We start from the raw sequence: 23032 nt of genomic DNA, 5'->3' as shown, positions 1-23032 counted from the left end.
ATCCATCATAAATCAATTCTAATTAGTTCGGAGAGGTTGACAGTGGACATGAATAGCCAAGCAGAAAGCACAGCTCCCCATATTGTGATGCTGCCGTTCGCCACACACTTTCTCACCTCCAGGGCTCCGCCGAGGCAGATCAACACGGTTCATCTCAATATTTTGACATGCTTCTGTCTTGTTTCTGAAAGATTCCTCCACGCTGAGAGTCACCGTGATACTGAACGCTAAATGCTGAGCCCGATATCGAGAACTAATAACGTTCAGATGTTGAAGTGCCTCGGCCTTGTGTCCACTTATCAGTGAACATGGAGTGAGTTCCAAATATTGGTCTGGATGTGCAAGGGTGATGGGATCCGTCCACAGCAGTGGTAATTCAGTCCCTGCTGCTTGTAACAACCCTATCAGTCCACACACTGCTACCTGTTGAATTATCACTCGCAGTTATTTTCTCTCTCTCTCTCTCTCTCTCTCTCTCTCTCTCTCTCTCTCTCTCTCTCTCTCTCTCTCTCTCTCTCTCTCTCTCTCTCTCTCTCTCTCTCTCTCTCTCTCTCTCTCTCTCTCTCTCTCTCTCTCACACTTTATCTCCCTTGCTCCCTCTCTCTCTCTCTCTCTCTCTCTCTCTTTCTCCCATGAGGCCCCAGCACTTGGCATTCAGAGTCAGGGTGTTTCTGAAGCGAGTCAGAGATAGTTCTGAGCTGCTGGTGAGGAGGTTCGTGCATCAGTTTCTTATTTGGAGCCCCGACGGGCTCTCGCGCCCAGGCAATGCAGACAGGTAATTGCTGATTTGCTTGGTCAGCTGATGACATTGGAAGTGTATCGGCTGAGGCGTTCAGACACACACAGTGCACACTCTCTCGCTGATAGAGAAAAATACTCACCCTCTTCGACCCCACGACTGTGCAGAGGAGAGTCTACAGTCAGTGTGACCTGGAGATGAGTAATATTGAAGGCTCGTATAGATGTCACAGAGGGGTTTGGGTAGCATTTAGGGCATTTTATGTATTTTTTTAACTAAATGTCAAGACGGATTTGTTTTTTCCTCACCTTTTATAAGGTTTCCTCCTAAAATGTTGTTTTTATTCTAACTTCTAGAAAAAGTAATTGAGGTTAGAATTGAGAATTGTAATTGAAGTGTACAGTTTTACAATGTACAGGTGTACAATTTACATTCAAATTTACGTTTGAATAAGTATTACAATTAAAATGAATTGAAATGCATCATTCATTTTTAACTAGAAAACTAAAAAGGTTTATCAAGACAAACTTTGAATGTTGGCTTAGCAAAGACTTAAAAGTTTTAAAAAATTGTTTAAAACAGTTTGAAGATTAGAAAGAAGAATAGTTCTTTTCCTAGAATGCATAATTTTTTTTTATTAAAATTCAGTAAATTTATCTTCCTGTCATTCCCATTCAAATTCCAGTTCAATTTTGCTGTGGAATTTGGCCAGTTTAATTTAATTGAATTTTGGATTTTAAAAGGGATTTATTCCTTTTTAACGCATTTATTCAGATCTGAATTTGACTAGCATGACATATGGAAAAACCTTTGCCAGCTGGACCAGGTTGGGGTTTTTTTCTTACCCTTTTTTTAATAAATAATAATACTGTAGATATCATTACTCGCTACACTTGTTGCCTGTTGCCTTACGCATTATTAGATCTGAAGCCCGTGGACACCAGTATGGGAAATATATTTTTTATATATATATATATATAAATTATAAAGGCAGGTTGAAAAGACGCGAAGGATTCGGTTGAAAGTGTAGAGCAAACAGGGTGAGTGTTAATGTCAGCTAAACGATAACCCCTTCAGTCTGCGCTCTGCTGTGGGGAGGCAAAGAAAAGTGCTGAGGCCTTCTACAATATGCCATGACTCCTATTTCTCTGCCTCCAAATTGATCCTTTTTGCCCTTTTTATCTGCCTGCCATGCACACACGCTTTCTCTCAAATTCGTCTTTTTCCCCCTCCCCTCTCCCTATTTCTTTCTTTCCTCAAATGCGGTGCACTCCGGGGCGTTATATTTGAAAGTGGACGCTCCTTTTTGCTGAGGGATTTCTGCATAGGTCCCCCAGTTTTGTTGTTACGGTTTTATATGATAAGCTTTTTTATATGTTTAAAATCAATATGTAATCCTGTGCAAGGGCTTATCCCCCTACAACCCCATTTGTAAATCTATTTGAGCTTTGTTACATGTCTGGGCTGCCGTATTCCTCAGATTGATTGGGTGCAGTGTGAGAATCCTATCAAATGGCCGGCTTTGATGATGTTGCAAACTCTTTCAAGATTGCTAGTTGACTGGAACTGGAGATAAGGCGAGACGACACTTTCTCATTCTACACTATTCACTGAAATCTGTGTTCATTTCCATTTAGCCGTTGCTTTCTGCATTTGACTCTCAATATCCACTTTTATACAACAGCACCTAATAGATATTTATATTTGTGTAGTCTCTTGATTCACACAAGTTTTTCGTGTTGTCGTAATATATTCTGTTTTGTTTTTTAGAATATAATTTTTAGTAATATTTTGTTTTTATTTAATTCGGGTGATAATATTCAGTTGTTAGCAGTAGTTGATATCTAGGCTGTATAATTGTACTGAAATCATTTTTCAGTATTTTAACCTTGTGTAGTTAAAGTTTTTTCCATTAAAAAACAAAAAACAAATTAGTAACATCGCACATATACATGCACAGAAACACAAGATGCAGATTAGTGATTCAAAGATTTATTCAAAGACATTGTGTATATGGTTTGTTTTTGATAGTCACTTTATTTGTATCTGATGTAGTTTGGGTGTAGTGTGGTAAGAATCCAGGGACTGTCGTCCCGTCACCCTCCTTGTCATGGTTCTCCATGTTGGTCTTTGTCTCATTCCCAGCTGGCCTCTCTCCAGCTCCATCTTACGCTGGCGCTCCCAGCCTGCCCACTGCTTGCCTAAATCTCCTGTAATAAGATCATGCATTTTTCCCTGGATTCCTCCAACACTACTTATTTCCTGTTATTTCTTCCAAAAAAAAAAAGTTCTAACCAAAAAACAACTCCATTCAGTCCAAAAATTTGTTTCGTGTGTCCGTACACTATTGCGAGCAGAGCGGGTGTGTGAAGTTTGTGTTTAGTGATCTTTCAGCAGAACTCTCAGAAGAAGCTCTGTCTCTCCTGAAGCTGCCGAGCAGGTTGCACTCTTGAATAAATTTTGCTGTGGAGGAGGGTCATGGGGATTTGAACCAGCGCATTCTTCTGTGGGCTGTGAGTGCTCACATGGTTACCATTGGTGTGCATTGTTAGGGTTATCTGAATAAGCACCGACCATGTGAGTTTTAACGTGATTGCCCAGGGCGATGAGAGAGAGAGAAAGAGGGGAGTAATCCAAAAAGGATTGAACCCCCCACCCCACCACCACCACCAACACCAACACCAACTCCAAATAGTCTTCATCCTTCTCTTCTTCAAGGGAAAATAGAGGAGGCAGCAGCTTCCGTTAGTGTTTTTTGGCGAGTTGCGATGGCTCGTTTACTCTGCCGTGTCCCCCTGCGTCCATATTCATTGTTTACCTTCTTAATGAGGGGGGCGGTACCGCTTCCGCTTGATTGACAGCTGCATGCGGCCTCTGCTGGAGGTGCAGGGGAGGATCTGTGGCTTTTTGGCTGAGAATGCTGAAGGGGAACAGGAGGAGGAGGTAAAGAGTCGAGGGGCTTTTTCTCTTTCTCTCTCTCTCTACCTCTTTGGGACATGCAGGAGAAGTTTTTGTTGGTCGTAGCCTACCCTCCGGGCAGGTCTTTGTGAAGTAGGCATTGTCGTTTTTGACGGAGGGGTAGCAGAAACGACAGAGCGAATTAAAGAGGAGGGTCGTGAAAGACAGAACGTATGGAGAGCGATGCAGGATAAACAGTCTGGCCTGTAGGATGTTAAATACGGTCAGCACTGCAGGCGCACAGGAAATGGCCGGCCTGTGTCACATTGCTAGCATAACAGAAAATTAAACTTTTGCAAATAGCTAAATCGCTTTTTAAAGAACAATGCAATTTTTTTTTGCAGCTTTTGTTAAAATTTGGCAAATTTGTTAAAGCTGAGACAAATCCTCTCAAATATTTAGCATTACCCTCTCTGAAGCCTAGTGTCAGAACACCAAAGACTTTCATTTGCTGGGGACCAAATAACTTTCAAATATTGGAACTGTGTTCATTTTGCCACTGCGGTTCACTTCAAAGGCGGAGAGGTTAAACGAGAGCGAGAAGCAGACCTTTCGGGACCAACGACTCTCTCGGCACCACACTGCAATTTCACATAACATATTTATTTTTAATGAAGTACATTTATTTCAAGTATTGACTTTTCAGAAGGCCGAATGTGCGTTTATCTTTCTTTTCTTTTTTTCATAGAAATTGGCGGCTCTATATAATAAGAGAAGTTGGTCTATGTGCATGAGGGAGCGCTAATAAAGCAGTGTAAAGACACAAGTACAGTCTGTTCTTACAGCGGGCTGAAGAATAGGCCCGGTAAGATAACTTCCCCTTGGCTGTGAGCAGGGCCCTAATCTGCACTGGTATCAGCAAGGCCTGATCTCGTCTGCCTGGCTGATATTTCAGACCTGTTGTTGGCAGAGGCACATGAGCAGGTCACCTCACAGAGACCTTTGCTATAGTTACGCGCCTTTTACACATTACATTACAAAAAACACATATACAAGTACATCCAGATTATGGAACTCCATGTTTGTTTAAGTGAAAAAATCTGAATTATAATGTACTTATGGACAGATTTTTGCCTATTTATTCTTAGTGTGAATCCTGCTATCATAAATGCGCCAGTGCGTCTCTTTGGGAGCTGTTTTGAGGCGTCTGAAAGCAGTTAGTGTACTTAAAGAATTGTCCTCGCATTCACTCGCGTTATCAGATCCTTTTAGTCTGAATTCCACCGTGTGGCTGCTCTCCATACAGGAACCTGTGGGTGCCCTGGTACAACTTCACAATAACTCCACAACAGTACGGGCTACGCTTTCTTCTCTGAATATTTTAGCACTAAAACCCAGTATATGACGTCTATGTCTTTAAAGGGATAGTTCACTCAAAATGTACATTTCTGTCATCATTTGCTCACCCTAATGCCATTCCAAACCTGTATGAGTTTCTTTCTTCTGCGGAAACGAACAGAAGATAAAACAACATTGAGATGTTTTATAATATCTTCGTTTTTGATAGTCATACAGGTTTGGAGCGACATGACGGTGAGTAAATGGTGATTTTTCAGGTGAACTATCGCTTTAAGTCCCGTTTCCTGGATTGTGTTGGAGGTGATTAGTGATCAGCCTGAGCTTTTTCTCTAACATTCTCCCTTGTTTCCTCTCCATCTACCAGACTGGCAGAAGACGGAGGCACAGAAGCGCCGAGAGCAGCTGCTGCTGGATGAGCTGGTCATACTGGTCAACAAACGTGACGCGCTGGTCCGAGACCTGGACGCCCAGGAGAAAGAGTAAGTCCTCCTGCCGCAAGGCATTGTGGGATTGCTAGATTAGTCCTTCAGGCCCTGTAGCGTGGTTCAGGGAGGGTTTAAAGGCCAAAGTTTGCAGTCATCCTCATTCTCTTTGCCACTGAGCATCTCTAGGTGTTTTGTGGGGGGGGGGGTGGAGTCAGGCAGAGAGGGCTTGTGAATATTTCAAGAGCTGAAGCCATTCAGACAGAGTACAGGTCATAGGTGGTGGAGGTGCAGGTGGCATTCTCCTGTGTCCATGTGTGTGACCTTTGATCCTGTGTGTCCTGTGTGTCCTGTGTGTGTGTCGGCAGGGCTGAAGAGGAAGATGAGCACCTGGAGAGAACCCTAGAACAGAACAAAGGCAAGATGGCAAAAAAAGAGGAGAAGTGCGTTCTTCAGTGATGGTCATTTCCGAAGCAACAAAGGAGCAAGAGGACGTGTACGCTACAAAGTCTTGAAATGTATTTGTGTCATAGAGACTACAGCATACACTTTATTATTGTTGTTTTAAATCTTCATATGTTGATCTTTTTATAATGTAAGGGCTGAAGAACTGCTGAATGCCCTGAGATGCATCCTGTTTCATTAATATAAGAGAGATTTATTGTTTCACATACACAAATTCAAACACTTGGTTATTGCTTGGTTTGTTGGATTTCACAAACAAGGTACTTGAAGAACTAATATTTGAGGAGATGCAAAAAGCTGTACAATTTCGAAAACTTTAAATCCATTACAATTTGAACACTAAGACATTCGCAGTTTCTTTTTTACAGGAAATTATAACTCAAAGTTTCGGTACAGCGCATAAACTGGGGACATTTTCTGTTTGTGAATAGGATTGGGTTTCAAAATCATATCACATTTCAGTTGTAAGAAAATCCATCAGCATGTTCTCCTCTAACAAGAGCTGAAATGTTTTAATTACTCAACTTTCTATGTGTAGAATATTTGTGAAGGGGAACTTGTTGCATTTAAAAAAAATGATTTTGTGTTTTACTGACTTTGTTTAATATGTTTACCAAACATTTTAGAGCTTTCTTTAGTGAGAAGAGTGAAATACTGCGAGTGCTTAAACAGAGATAAACGGTCATGTTGTACATTTCATTTCACTGTTTGAGGCTTAAAAAAGCATGGAGAAAAAACAACAACTTTATTTTCAGAAGCAGTCACGATCAGAGTAATTTATTACTGTTTGCTTTTATTACTGTTTGAGACGTTTTTAAAGTAACCATCTTCACAATCTTGTACATTTGCTCAAAGACTTTAATATTTATTGTATAGTTAGAAGGGAGGCTTTTCTTGTCCGCATATTTCACTTCTTTATTGTACGAGCATCACCGGTTTATTTATTCAACTGTACTATAAATATCACTGTTCAATAAAATTCAAAATGATTTCATACTCGAATCAAACAGCAGCTCGTGTGGTTTTGGGTGTTGCTAATGGATTTGGCCTTGTTTTTCTAAAGAAAAGTGTGTGTCATCGTTTTTCAGCTGAAACTGAATAAACTTAGAATTTGAATTTATTTACATTTATTTAATTTCGCCGTTTATGCAGTTCTGTTCGTTTTTATAAAAATGTTCCAAATAATTGCATATTTTCTTCTGTCATTATTGAATAGATTTGCCTGTGCATGGTGTTTAACCTAATGACTTAATAATCACTTTAATTAATGATGTTTTATTTTTCGTATGTTCTGACTGGACTGACACTCATTAGCCTACTTTAAAACCCATATGAAGTCGCACTATGACGAAACAAGACAGACGTTTTATATGTATATCAATTAATAAAACAATTTACAGGCACTCAAGAGGGACATCCAGTTCGTTTTGCGAAAATTCCCCTGCATTTCAGGGTTATTTCTAAATGAATGTTTGCGTTTTGTTTTGTTTGAAGTCTTTCCTCTGAGGCAGAATCACTCCGTCCAAAGCATCTGCTTTCCCTCAGACACTTAATTCTGAGCCAAACAGTCATCACCGCAGCTTCGCGTCCTCCATTTAACGAGCAAAATAAGTTTTGACAGCTGACGTCCTCCCTTAGCCCTTCTAATACTTCCACATTCATTTGCTGACTGGTTGGGTCTGACTGTACCTCCATTTCCCCCCCCCGGGCGTTTTGTTTTTGTTTTTATTATTTTGCAGTCATCACAAATGACTGTAATCTTCTGAATAGGAGACACTTACTGGCGCTCACAAGCCATTACACGGCGGCGGAAAAGACATTTGTTTGTTGCCTTAACTAATCGGAGAGTTTTAGCCTGTGAGATGCTTGAAACGCATGTCATAATTTTATGCATTAGACCTGTGGCGAGGTCCGTGTAATCCCGATGAGACGGTAGCGTGGTGTTCATATCCAAATGACCGCTTTGAACTGTTCTTGAGTCCATTCAGATGCTTAATTTAATACAAGGTGTGTATGCATACATCTGATCTGTCCCCGTGAAACGTGGGATGGAATAGGCTATTAATATTTTACTTTTGGAATACGTAGTCTGTCTTTTTGGTGCACTTTTTTACAAGTAGCTCTTAAAAAGCTCAAACTTTATTCTTTTTTGTAAAACAAACAAAACATTTTTTTGATTAAATTATTTGATGCATTTGTGGTTTATTGCATTAGCCGATATCGTAATTCAATAAATGTTCTGTTTCAGTCAAGCAACTATTGAAAGTTTAGATTGCCTTATCTCTGGTATTTTCTCTTCATTTCACACACTCAAACACAAACGTGAATTAAAAAAAAAATCTAATATATTATCTGAGTAGTTCTAGTTCACACGCTCACATGCAAGTGACATTGTCAAAATGCACAATTCCCTCCTTACCTGATTGTTGTCCATTTTGCCAACTGTTGTTTTCAGGCTCAAACCAATAGTGTATGTGGGAGAGAGAAAAAAATGAATAAATGAAAGCTTTTCAAAATAAATGTTCTTATCACAGACAAAAAGAAAAGAGCTATCCAAAACAGCGTCGAGTGCAGGACAGCATCTCAGCGCGAGCAGAGCGCGCGTTCTGTGGCTCCAGCTGCTTTGAAGTCCTCGGCCTGACTTCAGGTGTTGAGCAGTTGGACTTGACGAAGCCTCTCGACCGCTGAAAATCCTTCCCTCGTCCTAAAATACACCGGAGGAAACGGTACCGAGCCTTCTGTACGAGCTTCAATATCGTATTTTATGCATCGTCGTTTTAATAAGGACCGACAACATCGCCGACTCGCTCCCATCCTGCCGGCTAAAGAAACCAAACTTTTCCCCCTCCTCTTCTCGCCTCCTCTAATCCCGAGATTTACGAGCTCAGCATTTAGAAAATTCGACTGCAATTTGGGATTAGACAAAATACTCTTATTACAAAAGCTTCTTGCAACCTGATAACTTGATACTTGTTCGGGGTTTATCACGGGGTCTTAGCAACATCAGGGCCGAAAGAATAAACCAGCAAACGGACAAAATGCAGGAATAGGCTAGTATATTTCTTCTGTGTGTGTGTTTAAGGATCCCATTTTATTATTATTATTATTATAGTTCGTGGACATAGTTTAAGGGCAGGTGGAATATCTGCCTTTATGGGGGGCTGGAGGCAGCACTTGTGCTTTAAACAGGCGGTATAAACATTTAATATGCGCATTCCCTGTCACCGTACTTCTCAGCAGTATCCAATAACTTTCCCTTTAGTTTTTCCGCGTCTATTGACGGCTAACAGCAGCATCTCTGTTATTCCCAAGAGTACTTTTGTCGATGACTTTGTTGATCTATAGAAGAACGTGTAAAGCCGCCCGGTCTTTGATTGGATGCCCCATATAGTAAAAATGTAATTTCGTTCCTCCGGCGGTCACTTGCTTTGAACATTAGGTCGCTTTCAGCTCAGGCCTCAATTAGAATGAGTTGATTTTGTGAGATCAACAAAAGGACCGAGCGAAGCCTTATTAAGATCTTCTGAGCCTTTCAGAAACAGTTAAGGAAACACCGCGCCCTCCGTGATATTCTGTTACCGTATTTTATTGGCATTTCTTTGGGAAAGTGAGGCTTGAAAGGTGCTTTCTTTGATTCTCTGAGGCTCATACTCTCTCTATGTGCTGATTTCGTTTCTTTTCTGGAAGGGCCGAGTTTTTCTTCACTCCCTTTCACGTTTCCTCTCCGTCTGCCTATTAAACTTTACGCACACTATTCTGAAATGTAATTCTAAGTGGGGATTAGCCACTCATTAATATTCATGAGGCGGGTTAACAATAAAAATGAAAATAGATAAAGTGGATAAATTCAACTTTTTGATGCATTTTACCCCGCTTCAAATCGATATACATGAATCGATAACTTCAATTTTGTAGCATCAAACGGCTACTTTGTGGATTCTTTATTTTTATTTTTATTTGCGTGATGTCAGACGTTTCAGTAAAGACCTTAATGTCCTCTATTTTTTTTTTCCTCAAATTTTCTAACTCTTTGGATAGTGTATATAGCTTTAATTATATTAGACTATTTAATCCAAGTGGGTAAATTCTGCCTTCACATGAATTAATAAATTAATATTAGGCTATTCAAATATTCAATATTGTTTCCGATTTTTTCTAGAGGTCGGCTAAACCAAATTAAATAGCTACATTTCAAAACGCAAAACTGTTACAATTGTAATTAAGCAACTAGACAAATGTTTTGTTTAGATTTGACACGACTTCCTAGTGAAATATTTTGGTCAATATTGCAATCGTAAAGTCTTTTAGTAATATTATAATTTAAATAGCTAGTTTAAATATTTTCATAGCCTACTTTATTGCCTACCTTAATTTCATAAAATGAAGCCCATTTCTTAATATATTTACCAACCAATTTCTAGGAAATGTTTAACTGTATTGTCAACACTTTTCTGTATATTTTAGCTCTTCTCGAAATTCTAAAGGTTTATTTGGACGGTGCATGTTCTTGATGTCTTTAGTCAGCGCGGGGTGGGGCTTTAAAGAGGTTCTGCCCGTGGACTGGTTGTTACAGTTGTCAATCAAGCAGGGACTGCGCGGTGATTGGCTGGAGTGGGCGGATCTGCAGGTGTCCTACGCTCTTAGAGAGGCAGGGTTAGGAGAAGGTGATCAATCTCCATCCGTCTACATTAGCAATCACCTTAAACTAGTGACAGACACGAACGAGAAAGCCAAAGCAAATGAGTTTAATGTATTTGGTTTTAAACCCCGGGAACACACACTCAATAGGCAACAAGAAGTCCAGCTAAAAGCCAGACACGTGCGCCATATCAACATTGCTGCAGTTTTGAGGAGTTTTAGACGACATTTATTTGGTGAGGTTCCTCGGTCGATTTTCCTTCCTGAACTCTTCCACTGGTGGATATTTTTATCGTCTTGTCAGACTGCAAAAATTGAGGAGAGGAGAAGGACGCAGGGTTCTGAAAAAGGTAAGAACAAATGCGCCTTTTCATTTATTCCCCCCCTAATTTTAGTTCAACTCCTCACAAAACGGAACTATAATACGAGTTTCAGTAAGTGTTAAAATTTCTTGTTTATTATGTTTTCACAACATTTGATATTCTGATGTACTATTTAGACAAATTTGAAAAGTTAATTATACTATTTAGATACTATTTAGACAAAAGTTTTTATTTTTATTGACCTCTTCACTCTACCGACGTCAGTGGTGTGTTTGAGTTACGCAGTAAACAGTCGGGTAATTGTCATAGTCGCTTCGAAGCAAATGTTTCAAAACGAATTAAATCTAAAAAGTAGCGACCCGTAGCCTATATCTGAATCGAACACGAGCATTTTTGCACAGATCAACTCACCGCCGCAGTACAGCCTAAGCCAGCTCACTTGGAGAGTAATTGGAGAGGCGTGTTTTGTTTTTTTGTTAATTTATTTTGGTGATAAGGCCAAGAAATGAAGGTGTTTCCCCTGAGGTCTAATCTGCATTGTAATTGAGTTAATTTGCACGTAGATGTGTTCTTTCTAGCCAGTCTTTACAGAGTAAAGAATAAGCAAGGAATAGATTGGAATACACAAAACTCTAAACGGCTCGGTTCTCTCAGCACGGGGCCCATCCACATTCATTTCCACTAGATAACCAGTCAGCTCCTACATTTAGTTAAAAATTGAATGATTAACAAAATTAATACGACGTGTTAATATACGGTAGGCTATAGATATAGTTTACGTTTTTTTTTTTTTACTGTACCAGACTGTGATGATAATATAGGCTACGAAACGATTATTACATTTCTAGAAGTAGCCTATCTGTTTTATCCTAACTACCTATTTTGAAAGATGTAGGCTAATGTTCAACAAAACAATTTTAAATAATTAACAATAAACATTTTATATTACGCTTTTTTTACACAAAGCTAAATTCAGTGTGACACTGAATACCATGTTTATTAGGCCTGTAAGTTTTATCAAATTATTTTGATAAGTAGGCTACTTTTAAACCGCACAGATTTAGTCTTAAATGCCCTGTTAAGATAGACTCTGCAGACCCGTATTTAAAATGGACTTTAAATCATTACATTAAATCATTACTTTAAAAAAACCAATGTAAAATAAATGTAGCTAACTCTTACAAAATATTTTAAATGTTTTTTTTTTCTTTTATGTAGGAAATGTCAGAAAGTGGGGAATATTCATACTTTATATTTGTAACCATATTTCAGCTTAAATTCAAACTCAAAATTAACTCAAAATTGTAGAAATATTTAGAAATACAATAAGGCTATACTTTTAATTCACGTCAAGCATCCTGGTATCAGTTTTCACCACTGTGATATTTTTCGCTTTTAAATTCCTTATTATAGCCTAGTTGTAGGCTAGTAGTATTATCATCATCATCATCGAAAAAGGTAACCTAATAGATACAATTTATGTATAATTTAAAAACCAGGAAACCAATTAGATTGTCACTTATAGGCTACTTTATTTTCTCTAATAATTGTGTTCAGTTCTTTATTGACTTTTTATTTCCTTTTGAAACAAATGTTGTTAATACCAGTTGTTAATATTATTACAATCACATTTCAGTAACTTAAATCGGGTCCGTCCTTCGTCAAACTGCAACATCGGGGGAAATCGAACTATTGGCAAGATCTGGGGGGACCCGTGACTGCCTCTAGCATGATGTCATACCTCAAACAGCCCCCCTACGCCATGAACGGCCTGGGGCTGAGCGGTGCGGCCATGGACCTACTGCACCCGTCCGTCGGATACCCAGGTACTTCAATAACACGGTTTACGTGTAGCCTACGGTGAACAGTGTTTAACACAGCGCTTTGTGCGCAAGAATCACGTCTGTGGTTTTTGTCTCTTTTTTTTAAGTTGTTAGAAACTGTTTTCAATAAAGCTTTACTGAAATTCTTGACATCGTGTAAGCGCATTTTTCGATGTTTAAAAAGGACTTATTGGACCTAATATGCTCATTGTAGGCTATTATTTAAACTGTATATATATATAGCCTATATATATATATATATATATATATATATATATATATATATATATATATATATATATATATATATATATATATATATATATATATATATATATATATATATATATATATATATATATATATATATATAAAAACAGATAGGACTATATACACGCACACATAACCCGCAAAACCTCAAAGTAATAATTTAAAAGCGCTTTAAGGTAAAATTACTTTAATTTCCGAAAATAGTCCTTGAAAATGTCCTGAAGTTACTTGCTATGTCACATGTAAACAAAATCATAATACATTATTCTGTGTACTCTTTTTTTCCCCCAGCGACGCCCAGAAAGCAGCGGCGGGAAAGAACGACATTTACGCGCTCACAGCTTGACATTCTCGAATCGCTCTTTGCCAAAACTCGTTATCCGGACATATTTATGAGAGAGGAGGTGGCACTGAAGATCAACCTTCCTGAGTCCAGAGTTCAGGTACATGTAACCTCTAAATGTTTGGAGAGGAAAAAATCAAAATAGACTAAATGGTTCCTTTAGAAAAAACAATTGTTCAAGTATGACAACTTTCCCAAAATATTCGTTAATGTGCTTTATGCTCAGCTGCTCCCCCTACTGATTTTCTTAAAAGTTCGTAGTAGTTTGTAATATGATTACAATTATTGCAATTATTATTACAGACTCCTAGGTGTGTGTTTGACATTTTGGTTGTCAGCTACAGCCATTACAGAACTAGGGTTAATTGGCAGGTGATTTCTGCTCCTCTGTCTGTTTGATTTTATTTTATTTTTTTATTATGCAGCGTGAAAGAATTTTGATAAATTACGTTTAAATAATTAGTAATCTCCAAACCAAAGTAGGCTAGTGTTCAGTGCATTTTGAATTTATATTCCTGCATTTAGGAAATGTGGCCCTATAGTCCAAATATATGAAGGTGTTTCCCAGCTCTGTGATTTAAAATGCTCACTCACTTTGATGTTAATACCACTGATGAGGAAATGTTAAATTCCCACAGTCCGCTGTGGATTTTTCATGAAAATATTTTTTTTTTCTGAAGTGATCCGAGGCCTAAAGGAGCAACCCTCCGTCAATTTCCCAAGCAATTTTATTTGCTCTTAATAAGCACATGAAACAAAACGCTTTACACGGTCAGACCCTCCTTCCACTATTGAATTACCATCTCTGCGGAGAAACTCAATAGGCTGCTATCACCCAGTCGTCTACAAGCACTGAAATTAGATCCACACAGTAAAGCAGAAAGGCCCTGCATGCAAATTAAAGCCAGGAACTGCTAATAACTAGCTATTTTCCACTCTGATATTGCACAATGGCTCTCCAACATGTCCTTCAGCCAAGCACGAAGGTCTCCATAATCATTTAATGGGGCTCTGTGTTGCGTGTGTGTATTAGGCGTAATGGACTCTGTGCTGTCCTCTTTTCATGTGCATCTATTTTGAAAGGTGTCGTTCAAACAGTGTTTTTGTTTCCTCTCTCTCCGTCCTGCAGGTGTGGTTTAAGAATCGTCGTGCTAAATGTCGTCAGCAGCAGCAGAGCGGCAGCAGCACCAAAGCTCGGCCCGCGAAGAAGAAATCCTCGCCCACCCGGGAGAGCACAGGCTCCGAGAGCAGCGGCCAGTTCACCCCTCCGGCAGTCTCCAGTGCTGGCTCTTCCTCCTCCTCCTCTTCCTCCACCACCAATAACACAGGCATCAGTAGCACCTCTACCTCTATCAGTACTGTCTCCTCAATCTGGAGCCCTGCCATTTCTCCGGGCTCCGCACCCCCGTCCGTCTCCCTGCCGGAGCCCGTCGCTCCCTCAAACACCTCCTGCATGCAGCGCTCTGTCTCAGGCACGGCCGGCTCCTCCTACCCCATGCCCTACAACCAGACCACCGGCTACAGCCAGGGCTACCCGACTCCTTCCGGTTCTTACTTCAGCGGGGTGGACTGTGGCTCCTATCTGGCCCCCATGCACTCTCACCACCACCCTCACCAGCTCAGCCCCATGGCAGCTTCGTCCATGTCCACGCACCCCCACCACCACATCAGTCAGTCCTCAGGACATCACCACCACCATCACCACCAGGCCTACAGTGGCACTGGCCTGGCCTTCAATTCTTCTGACTGCCTGGATTACAAGGAGCAAACGGCCTCCTCCTGGAAGCTCAACTTCAACACTACAGACTGTTTGGACTACAAAGACCAAGCATCCTGGAGGTTCCAAGTCTTGTGATCTGATTTTTTTCTTTTTCTTTTTTTTTTAAATGCCCTCCATTTTCACAATCTCTCTGTTTTAATAGTGTGCTGAGTTTAAGGAAAGAATATATACGGACTTGCAGATTTTAACAGAATAGTTAGATGTTCGCCCCCCTCCCCCTCCCCCTTAGCGATAAGAAAGGGGAAAATGGCAAAGTTGTGGAATGAAATGAAAGCTAGTTTTCTCTTTTTTTGTCACTGAAGAGACTTAATTACATTTACTCGACGAGCCAGAGTTCTGGTTCTGAAGTGTTTCGCCGAACTCGCGTCACTCTCCTGCCTGATCTGGATTATCGTTTTTCTACACGGGACACTGAACGCTCAGCGACCGTTTTACCTCCACCTCTCAAACCCTGTACAGCTGTTTCGTTTTCTAAATATGGTTATTTTTTAGGATGACAGATTCTAGTCAGCTTCACGGAGCTGAATTTTGTACATATGTATTTGGGTCAGTTACATTGACCATATTTAGTTGGTGTTACTGGATTTCAAATGGTTTAATAAGACTTTGAAACGACTTTATGTAAATCTTTTTCCCAAATAATCCAAAGATCAATAATTGGCCGCTGGACTTATTTGATATACTGAAAACCAATTTTTGTTACCCTGAAAAAAAAAAAAAATAATAATAGGATTTTATATTGAGAACATCATGTGGGGGGAAAAATTACATTTTGAAAAAAAGAATCTTAATTATACGTTGGACATTTTTTAGAGCGGGGGATATTTGGCTGTGATATTCCATTAGATAAACTAGCATTTGAAGATTTGTTGCGGTGAAAGAGCACGGGCATGATTACAATTGTTGGATGCATTTAACAGCACTTGATTTAATTGCTCTAACCGAACAAAAAAAAAAAAGAAAGAAAAAAAAATCATGTGGATGAAAAATGTGGTTAAGGAAGAATTCCCAAATGCCAGTGAAATGCTGAATGTACTGCAAGCGCAGATCATTACATTCATGTCCGTAATAAAGATCAGTTAACAACCAGAATTTTTACATGACTTCTGACTGGGGTATGTCCGATTTTTATCACCCGAAATTTACTCTTGTTGCAAATGTTTTCAACTCTCAACGAACGAATAAATAAGTAAAAAAGTACAATGAACGCACCTCAATTTTATTTATTTCGTGAGATCCTGGATGCATTTTGGTTTCAGAACAACTTTTACACGGCCAATACAACTTTATTTATTTTTTAACCAGTGGTCTATATAGAGAGCTGAATGATTATCTGCACTGAACTTGATGAACATTGATTTATTTCCATCGGACTGTGAGGATTTTAAGGGCGTGAGTGAAAACCCGCATGTTACTGACTGCATTTTTTATTTTATTTTTCGTCATGTGGAAAGGATTAAGTTTTTGCTCCTCAATAAAGCGGTTATTTGCCATGGGAATGGATGCTACAACTGAGTATGCAGTGGTGTAAAATTGATTAACTCAAAACCTGGACTTTAACTAGGCCTAGTATATTCAGTTGGGCTTTAGAAAACACACAATCGTTTGAAGGTCTTTTTGTGTAAATTGTTATAAAGGCCACGGCACCGCAAAATTTCTTAAATATTTATTAACGCATTTGATCAGGTCGTAATTGAATGCGCTCGCGATAATTGCTTCCCAGCAGAATCTCAGCGCGCTCTGGAGCACAGGAGCGTTTCGCCAAAATAACCCGGAGCGATATCGCTTCTTCTGATTCGGTAATGACGTGGGTGGGTCTGGGTTAATGGGTCAAAAGCGGGAGGGAGGCAGCCGTCAGGCACCGGGCCATTAAAGAAATAGCTCGAGAAAAAAGGGTCTGGCAAAGCTGTTTAGATGAACGTGTTCGAACAGAAAAAGTTTCCTTTTGGTTTGATTAAGCAGCGGATAGAAAGAATGTGCACAGGTTGTAAATTGTTTATATGTCTCTCACCACAGGAAGGCCTGCATTATTTTAAGTCCTAATTCATTACAAAGATCTGTTATATTTATTATAGCCCCATCATCACATTTTTATTATATGATAAATAAATGCGCATCGAAAGAGACACGCTACTCGACGTTTCAATGAGTAGCCTATCCTCTTCTGTGTTGTTTTTTTTTTTTTTCAGAACAATTTCGTTAGTAGCATAGGCTAATAATAAAATAACCCATTCGCACGACTTTAATCAGCTTCAGTGTTTTTGTGTGCTAATTATTGGTGTGTTGACCTGGCAGCTGAATCAACACCTTGCGCAGAAGAACATTACTCGTATTTGTTTTACTTTGCTCGCATTGAGACTCCACCGCAGCCCAGCGACACTACATAAACATGAATGGATTTGTAAGATTTGCATCAAACAAACATTTGCGCGCTGTCTTCCTGGCGAATAATTCGAGGAGCTCGGACACGCCCTCGCGTGGAGCACCTGCTAAAGCCCGAGGGGTGAGACTGAGAGAGGAAACATTATAGGGCCTGTTCGCTCTAACACTTTCAACTGACGCTAGCATGATTCTGGAGAGGTGATTTCATGTCCATGAACTTCACAGAGTTGGTCACTATTGATAACAACCAACATCTGTGATTTTTTCCCCCCGATAAAATAACAGAATTAGCCTAATAAATAAAGCTCCCGTCATTAGATATTTCGTCTTTACATCAATTTGTCAAGGCGAAAGCTGATAACCGGCTATACAGGCCTATCATAAAGGTCTGATTTTAATAACATCTAACGTCATCGGCCATTTAAGCATTTAAGAATTTGGGTAAAAACATGAGAGGGACGAATAGGTCACATGTTAGTTTAAGCCTGACCTCTGTCTAATTTTGAGCACACACGATAAAGTTAATTAGACGCTCACTTCACATGTCGATCTGAAATTTCGCTTAGCCTACTGTCACACAAACAAGCTGTGCTTTCACTTTAAATTTCCGTTCTGAAAATTATCTCACCTATCATTTTGTCATTTAGGCTACTCAACCAGAACAGAAGATATTGTTTAATCAGTTTCTACCTGGAAGGCATGTGCCTTTCACTGCCGTTTGAGTTGCATATACCACAACTCAAATAGCCTACAATTCACTGAGAAAGCTTTAGGCTACTTTATTTTTAGATTGCCCCTTGCAAGTATTTTTTCCTTTATTTATTAAAACGGTGTTAAATTGTTTAAACTAAACGAAATCGAATTATTGCAGCAAAAAGCCCAAGCAGCAAAACTTCCCTCGGTCAAGAATATTTTGATGAACTGTCCTCAAAATGTGTAATTTTCTCAGTTCATGACGAGGCGGATAGGACGCTTTCATTACTGCTGTACGAAGCAATCCACTCTTGCCTAGCTGATATGCTCATGTGTCCAAATGTCACCCGAGTGGGACGGCTCGTCCACAATTGGCACCATATTATTACATGTGAAAACTGTGAAAGAGATTACCGACCAAAAGCATTAATGGGAAAACGGAAGTGTGATGAGCGAAGGGTTTGCTGAGATGGCGAGATGCTGACTCCAGGCCTCTGTGAGTTACAGAAACGCTGAGGGTGGAAAAACCACCAGAGGGATTTATTCCTACAGTATTGACGCTGAGGTCTTAGGAACAGATGACATTATGGCTGTCAGGATGGACACTTGCTGAGCTCATATATAACTTTATCATTAAATCAGTAACTGACCATACATACAGTTTAGGTAGGCTATAGCTACAGATATAGCCCCTAATAAGTTAAACTAGAACTTTTTTTTATAGCGTTAAAAAAAAAAACCCGCTATTCTAAAGTCATATTTAGGACAACGAAAGCTCTTTTTTCTAATCTGTTTCTAATTTCTAATTAGTTTTTTATTCGTTTATTTTTTGTGAGGCCTACATTCAGAAATGTCTGCGCTGTGGGCTAATATCTTCAGAATATACTACAAAAAGTCATTAAAAAGCTGAAATTATATTAAAAATATTTTAAAATTAAAATTATTAGTGGAGAATTTTTTGTTTTATGAATAATAAACGGTAAAATATTTGTCAATTTAAAGTCAGTGTGACGTAAACAACACGTGACAAATATATAAAGGAGCGTCTCAAAGTCATTGTTTTTTTTATCATCATCATTATTTTTAAGCATAAAGTATTCTGACCTTTTCAACAAAAAGGCATGTTTTTGTTTGAGTCAAGCGGAGTGGGCTTAACACTAAAAATGACTTGATATGTTTTGCTGAAATAATATAAAATGTGACATTTGTAGAAAAATTGCCCTGGTTTAAAATTATTTGAAAACTTTTTTGAAGATGTTATACACTCCCATATATTAGGGTGTATGGTAAATAGTAACCTTACCTTATAGTATATATAGTAAATTGAATGGAAAATATTGATATTGAATGATTTTCCTTATATGACAAAAATAAATTTGAACACAAACCCCTGGCTTAAGCTTGTCCCAGACTAAAATGCATATTTTGAGCTGTTTTAACTGAAAGCAACTTGCACTGGCATATCTTAAAATACATCAGTGTCATCGTTGTCGAGTGATCTGTTATCATAAGTGACAGTGTCCAAGTTATGTATTTCAGAAATATACATATAGCCTACAAGTCACGCAGTTAGCAAACAATGTATTAATTTAAACAATGTAACAATTTTAGGCAGAAACAAATGTCTACTTAAATGTAGGCCCAATCCTAACTTATTCTAAACCCTGTCTGTGAAATTGGGACATAGTGTTTTAAAATGATAGAGACTGGAATAGGATCTCTAATGTATACTATTTTACCACTCAAGTGTTAGTTGACAAAACAGTGCATTCAGTGGTGACATAATTGATGTTAATGGATGCAATTAAAACGGGAACAGTTAATTAACTCTTAATTGAGGTGAGAACATTTTGTCAAGTTCAGTTTTCTCCTATCAAGTGACCAGACTGTGACATCACCTCACCGTCTGAAAGATGGCGCTCAGATGAACCTCTAGGCCTTCCTCGGGCTGTTGATCCAACAGGGAGCGTGAGGAGGACTGAAAACCAGTTTGCCCTCTGCTTACACAACCATTCAGGAAATGAACACTAACAGTGAATGTCTGGTTGTTTGTGCAGATTTGTTCAATATCTGGTGGTGTATGACAGCTGGTTGAATTAGATGTACAGTAAAGACCTCTGATGAACTGTGCAGAGCCAGGCCCTTGTTGCTCAAGTAAATTCATAAAAAACATCTGCACATTCTAAAACATTAGAAAAAAAAGTTCAAATTATTAATATTAAAAGAAAATATTATAAGCGTGAATTCCATGACCTCATGGATAAGACTGATGTAATACTGCAAAATACACAAACATGATCAGAACATCTAAGCTCCCTTTTCATATCTCATAAAAAGAATCTAACAATGCTTCTGGATGTTGGAAAAGAAACTCGTCTATCAAACCCAATGATGTGTCAATCAAATTTCAGCATTTTTGCCTGAAAGATTGTTTGATCCAAAACATTTTCTTAGTTTGACTCGACACAGGATTACAAGGTTGAGATCACAGAAAAACTGATCTCAAATAATCCTGTGTGATTATAAGTTTTAAGCTTAAGTCTGAGCTGTTGAAAATGGTTCCTGGCACACAATCAGTGACTGGAGGCCAGACTTATTTAAAAAAAACAAAAAAAAAAAACAATATGAATATAATTCAAATAAGACAGATGCCTCTTGAAACTACTCAATCAGTTGTCGGATCAATCGTCATAATTGCTGATTGTTTTAATGCACAAATCAAGATAATATGCAATGCAATGTTTTAAAATGATGCAGTGACAACAGTACTGAATATGTCCTTAAAACGTGCAAAGAACAGGCAACAGACAGGCATAAAAACAGAGGTGGCAACACAAAAGCTTCCTCTCCTGACCCTTCCTCCATTTCCAGCATAAATTCATATTTATATATCTTGTACATATACTTTTAAAAAAAAGAAAATCCTCTTAGAATGCAGAGTAAATAGATTACGATACAGTGAGGGATTATGGATGGCTGGGTGCTGTCAGATTAAGTTCGGAGAGCAGGTCGGCGACAGTTCTGACACGGCCGCTGTGTGAAGACTGTGGGGGGAAACGGCAGCCTCCTCTTTAGAGACGTGCAGCGTATCCCCTCTGCATTTCTTCTGCATGTAATCTCATACACCAAACAGGTGGAGAATTAAACCCAGCCCACAAGCCGCACCACCGATCCTGTGATCAAGAACAGGGACGCTAGTGTGGCCTCTGTGCCACCATGCTCAAAGAAAGTCAAGTGTTACTAAAATAAAAAAAGCGGTTTGCAGACCCTCAAACATCCATTCTGATAATGTGATAGTGACTGGAACGAGCCAGAATGGTTAGGGAGTATATGCAACAGAAAAAGGAATAACCATGGAAAAGTAGGTTTAAATTGTTTTTTTTTATATATATATACACACACACTCAACAAGGCTGTACAGTACTGGCCATAAACAGGATCTTACCACCCCTTTTCCAAGATATTATTCCAAGATATTAAGAAGCTATAAAAGTAATTAAAACAGAATCAAAAGAATTGCAAAAATATGTTTTATTTGAAAGTAGTTTTATAGTTTAAGCACATTTAATCAGTTAAACAGTTTTTTTTACTAAAAAACAATGTTTATATTGTTAAAAAAATATTTAAAAAAACTATTAATAGCATTGATTGTACAAATTTAGACTAAACCTAAATGAATAACTTTCAGTTTCCCCTCCTCAGGCACCTATAAGTCACAAAATAAGAATATAATTATTACAATTATCAGCATTAACTGCAGTAATATAAATGATTACAAATATTTTGATTTATAAATAGATCATATTTTGTCAACATTCATCAGTTATAGGACTGTAAATGATGCTCTGAGAAAAAGTTAACAACACAGTGCATCATCAATAATAAGAAATATGCAATAATACTAAATATAAAACAATACCTGTGTGTTCCGGTCAACAAGGTTGATTTCTAAAGAGAGAGAAAAAAATTCAAACTTAATAATACTCACATACAAATGTTACAAGTGAAGTGAGCATCACATTAAAGTCTTAAAAAAGTTGTACGCCGACACATCCGCTTGAGTGTCACAGCAGCACCTGTCTACCTCCACACCTGAATCAGGTGATCAGCCCGAGCACCAATCACTCGGTAATCTTGAGTAAGTGCACTGTGTGTGTACGAGTGGGCGGAAGTGTTGAGTTCAAGCGTCCTCTGCGGCTCAACTGGAGGAGGGTTTCTCCATGGTAAATTATGACTGTGCCATTAGCATTCAGGATTATGCGTGTATTAAAATTCTGATGTAAATGTCTGTAATAGCCTAGAGTCTGTACTGTCCAATAAATATGTATGGGGAAAAAAAGTTTAATTATTCTGTGGACAGAAAAGAATAAAACATTAATGTTTTAGGATGATTAGCTAAGTACAATACAAGCAGAAAAAAAAGGCAGTCAACTTGAACCTATTTTTGAGAGGGCAAAACAGAGAGGAAGATATCACTCTCAAGGCATTAATGAAGGAATTATCTGTGGCAGTAGAGCTCTGTGTGAAACACACAGTCACTAGATAAATTGTGCCAATAAAGCTGAAAAACAAGCTGTGCGCCTTCATCCAAATACTGAGAACAATGCACTCATTCAACCCTGTTACTTTTGTATCTACTTTGAGAGCAGTATTTACTTAAACAGAGTTGCATTCAAAAGAACACACCTGTGTGTTTCCAAGGCCAGGTGCGATGACTCGTCAGGGTGTTAGAGAGGTCGTCCGTGGCCTCAGAAGTCGACGTTTCTGCTGCCCTATTCCTGTGGAATCAAGTTTTTCATATATGACTAAAAACATGAGTAAACAAATCTCTCTAACTCTATACGATCAGACTAACAGTGAATGCTGTATGGAAATAGTCTTGTGCATTCAGAGAAAT

General features: G+C 38.7%; 3 protein-coding genes across 5 annotated transcripts in view; 2 read left to right on the top strand and 1 right to left on the bottom strand.

The window, feature by feature from the left end:
* Window positions 1–7073, top strand: part of ehbp1 (EH domain binding protein 1) — a 139227-nt gene extending 132154 nt beyond the window's left edge. For both annotated transcript variants that reach the window (XM_081393848.1, XM_081393847.1), the window contains exons 23-24: window positions 5361–5475; window positions 5787–7073. In XM_081393848.1, the coding sequence (XP_081249974.1) occupies window positions 5361–5475; window positions 5787–5877 (206 nt within the window). In that variant the 3' untranslated portion in view covers window positions 5878–7073. The remainder of the gene's footprint in view (window positions 1–5360; window positions 5476–5786) is intronic.
* Window positions 7074–10478: 3405 nt separating this feature from the next.
* otx1 (orthodenticle homeobox 1) lies at window positions 10479–16261 on the top strand. The gene is made up of 4 exons (XM_081393953.1): window positions 10479–10871; window positions 12481–12670; window positions 13229–13380; window positions 14410–16261. The coding sequence occupies exons 2-4, from the start codon at window positions 12574–12576 to the stop codon at window positions 15133–15135; spliced, it is 975 nt and encodes a 324-aa protein (XP_081250079.1). The 5' UTR covers window positions 10479–10871; window positions 12481–12573; the 3' UTR covers window positions 15136–16261.
* Window positions 16262–21519: 5258 nt separating this feature from the next.
* wdpcp (WD repeat containing planar cell polarity effector) overlaps window positions 21520–23032 on the bottom strand; it is a 68295-nt gene continuing 66782 nt past the window's right edge. Inside the window, exons 16-18 of one of the 2 annotated variants that reach the window (XM_081394143.1) lie at window positions 22822–22913; window positions 22055–22083; window positions 21520–21841 (exon numbers count right to left, since the gene is read on the bottom strand). In XM_081394143.1, the coding sequence (XP_081250269.1) occupies window positions 21794–21841; window positions 22055–22083; window positions 22822–22913 (169 nt within the window). In that variant the 3' untranslated portion in view covers window positions 21520–21793. The remainder of the gene's footprint in view (window positions 21842–22054; window positions 22084–22821; window positions 22914–23032) is intronic. The other variant, XM_081394142.1, reaches the window with a different exon arrangement.

Source organism: Scardinius erythrophthalmus (assembly GCF_964197995.2).
Source record: "Scardinius erythrophthalmus genome assembly, chromosome: 19".
Classification (NCBI taxonomy): Eukaryota; Metazoa; Chordata; class Actinopteri; order Cypriniformes; family Leuciscidae; genus Scardinius; species Scardinius erythrophthalmus.
This window is presented reverse-complemented; position numbering and strand designations above follow the sequence as displayed.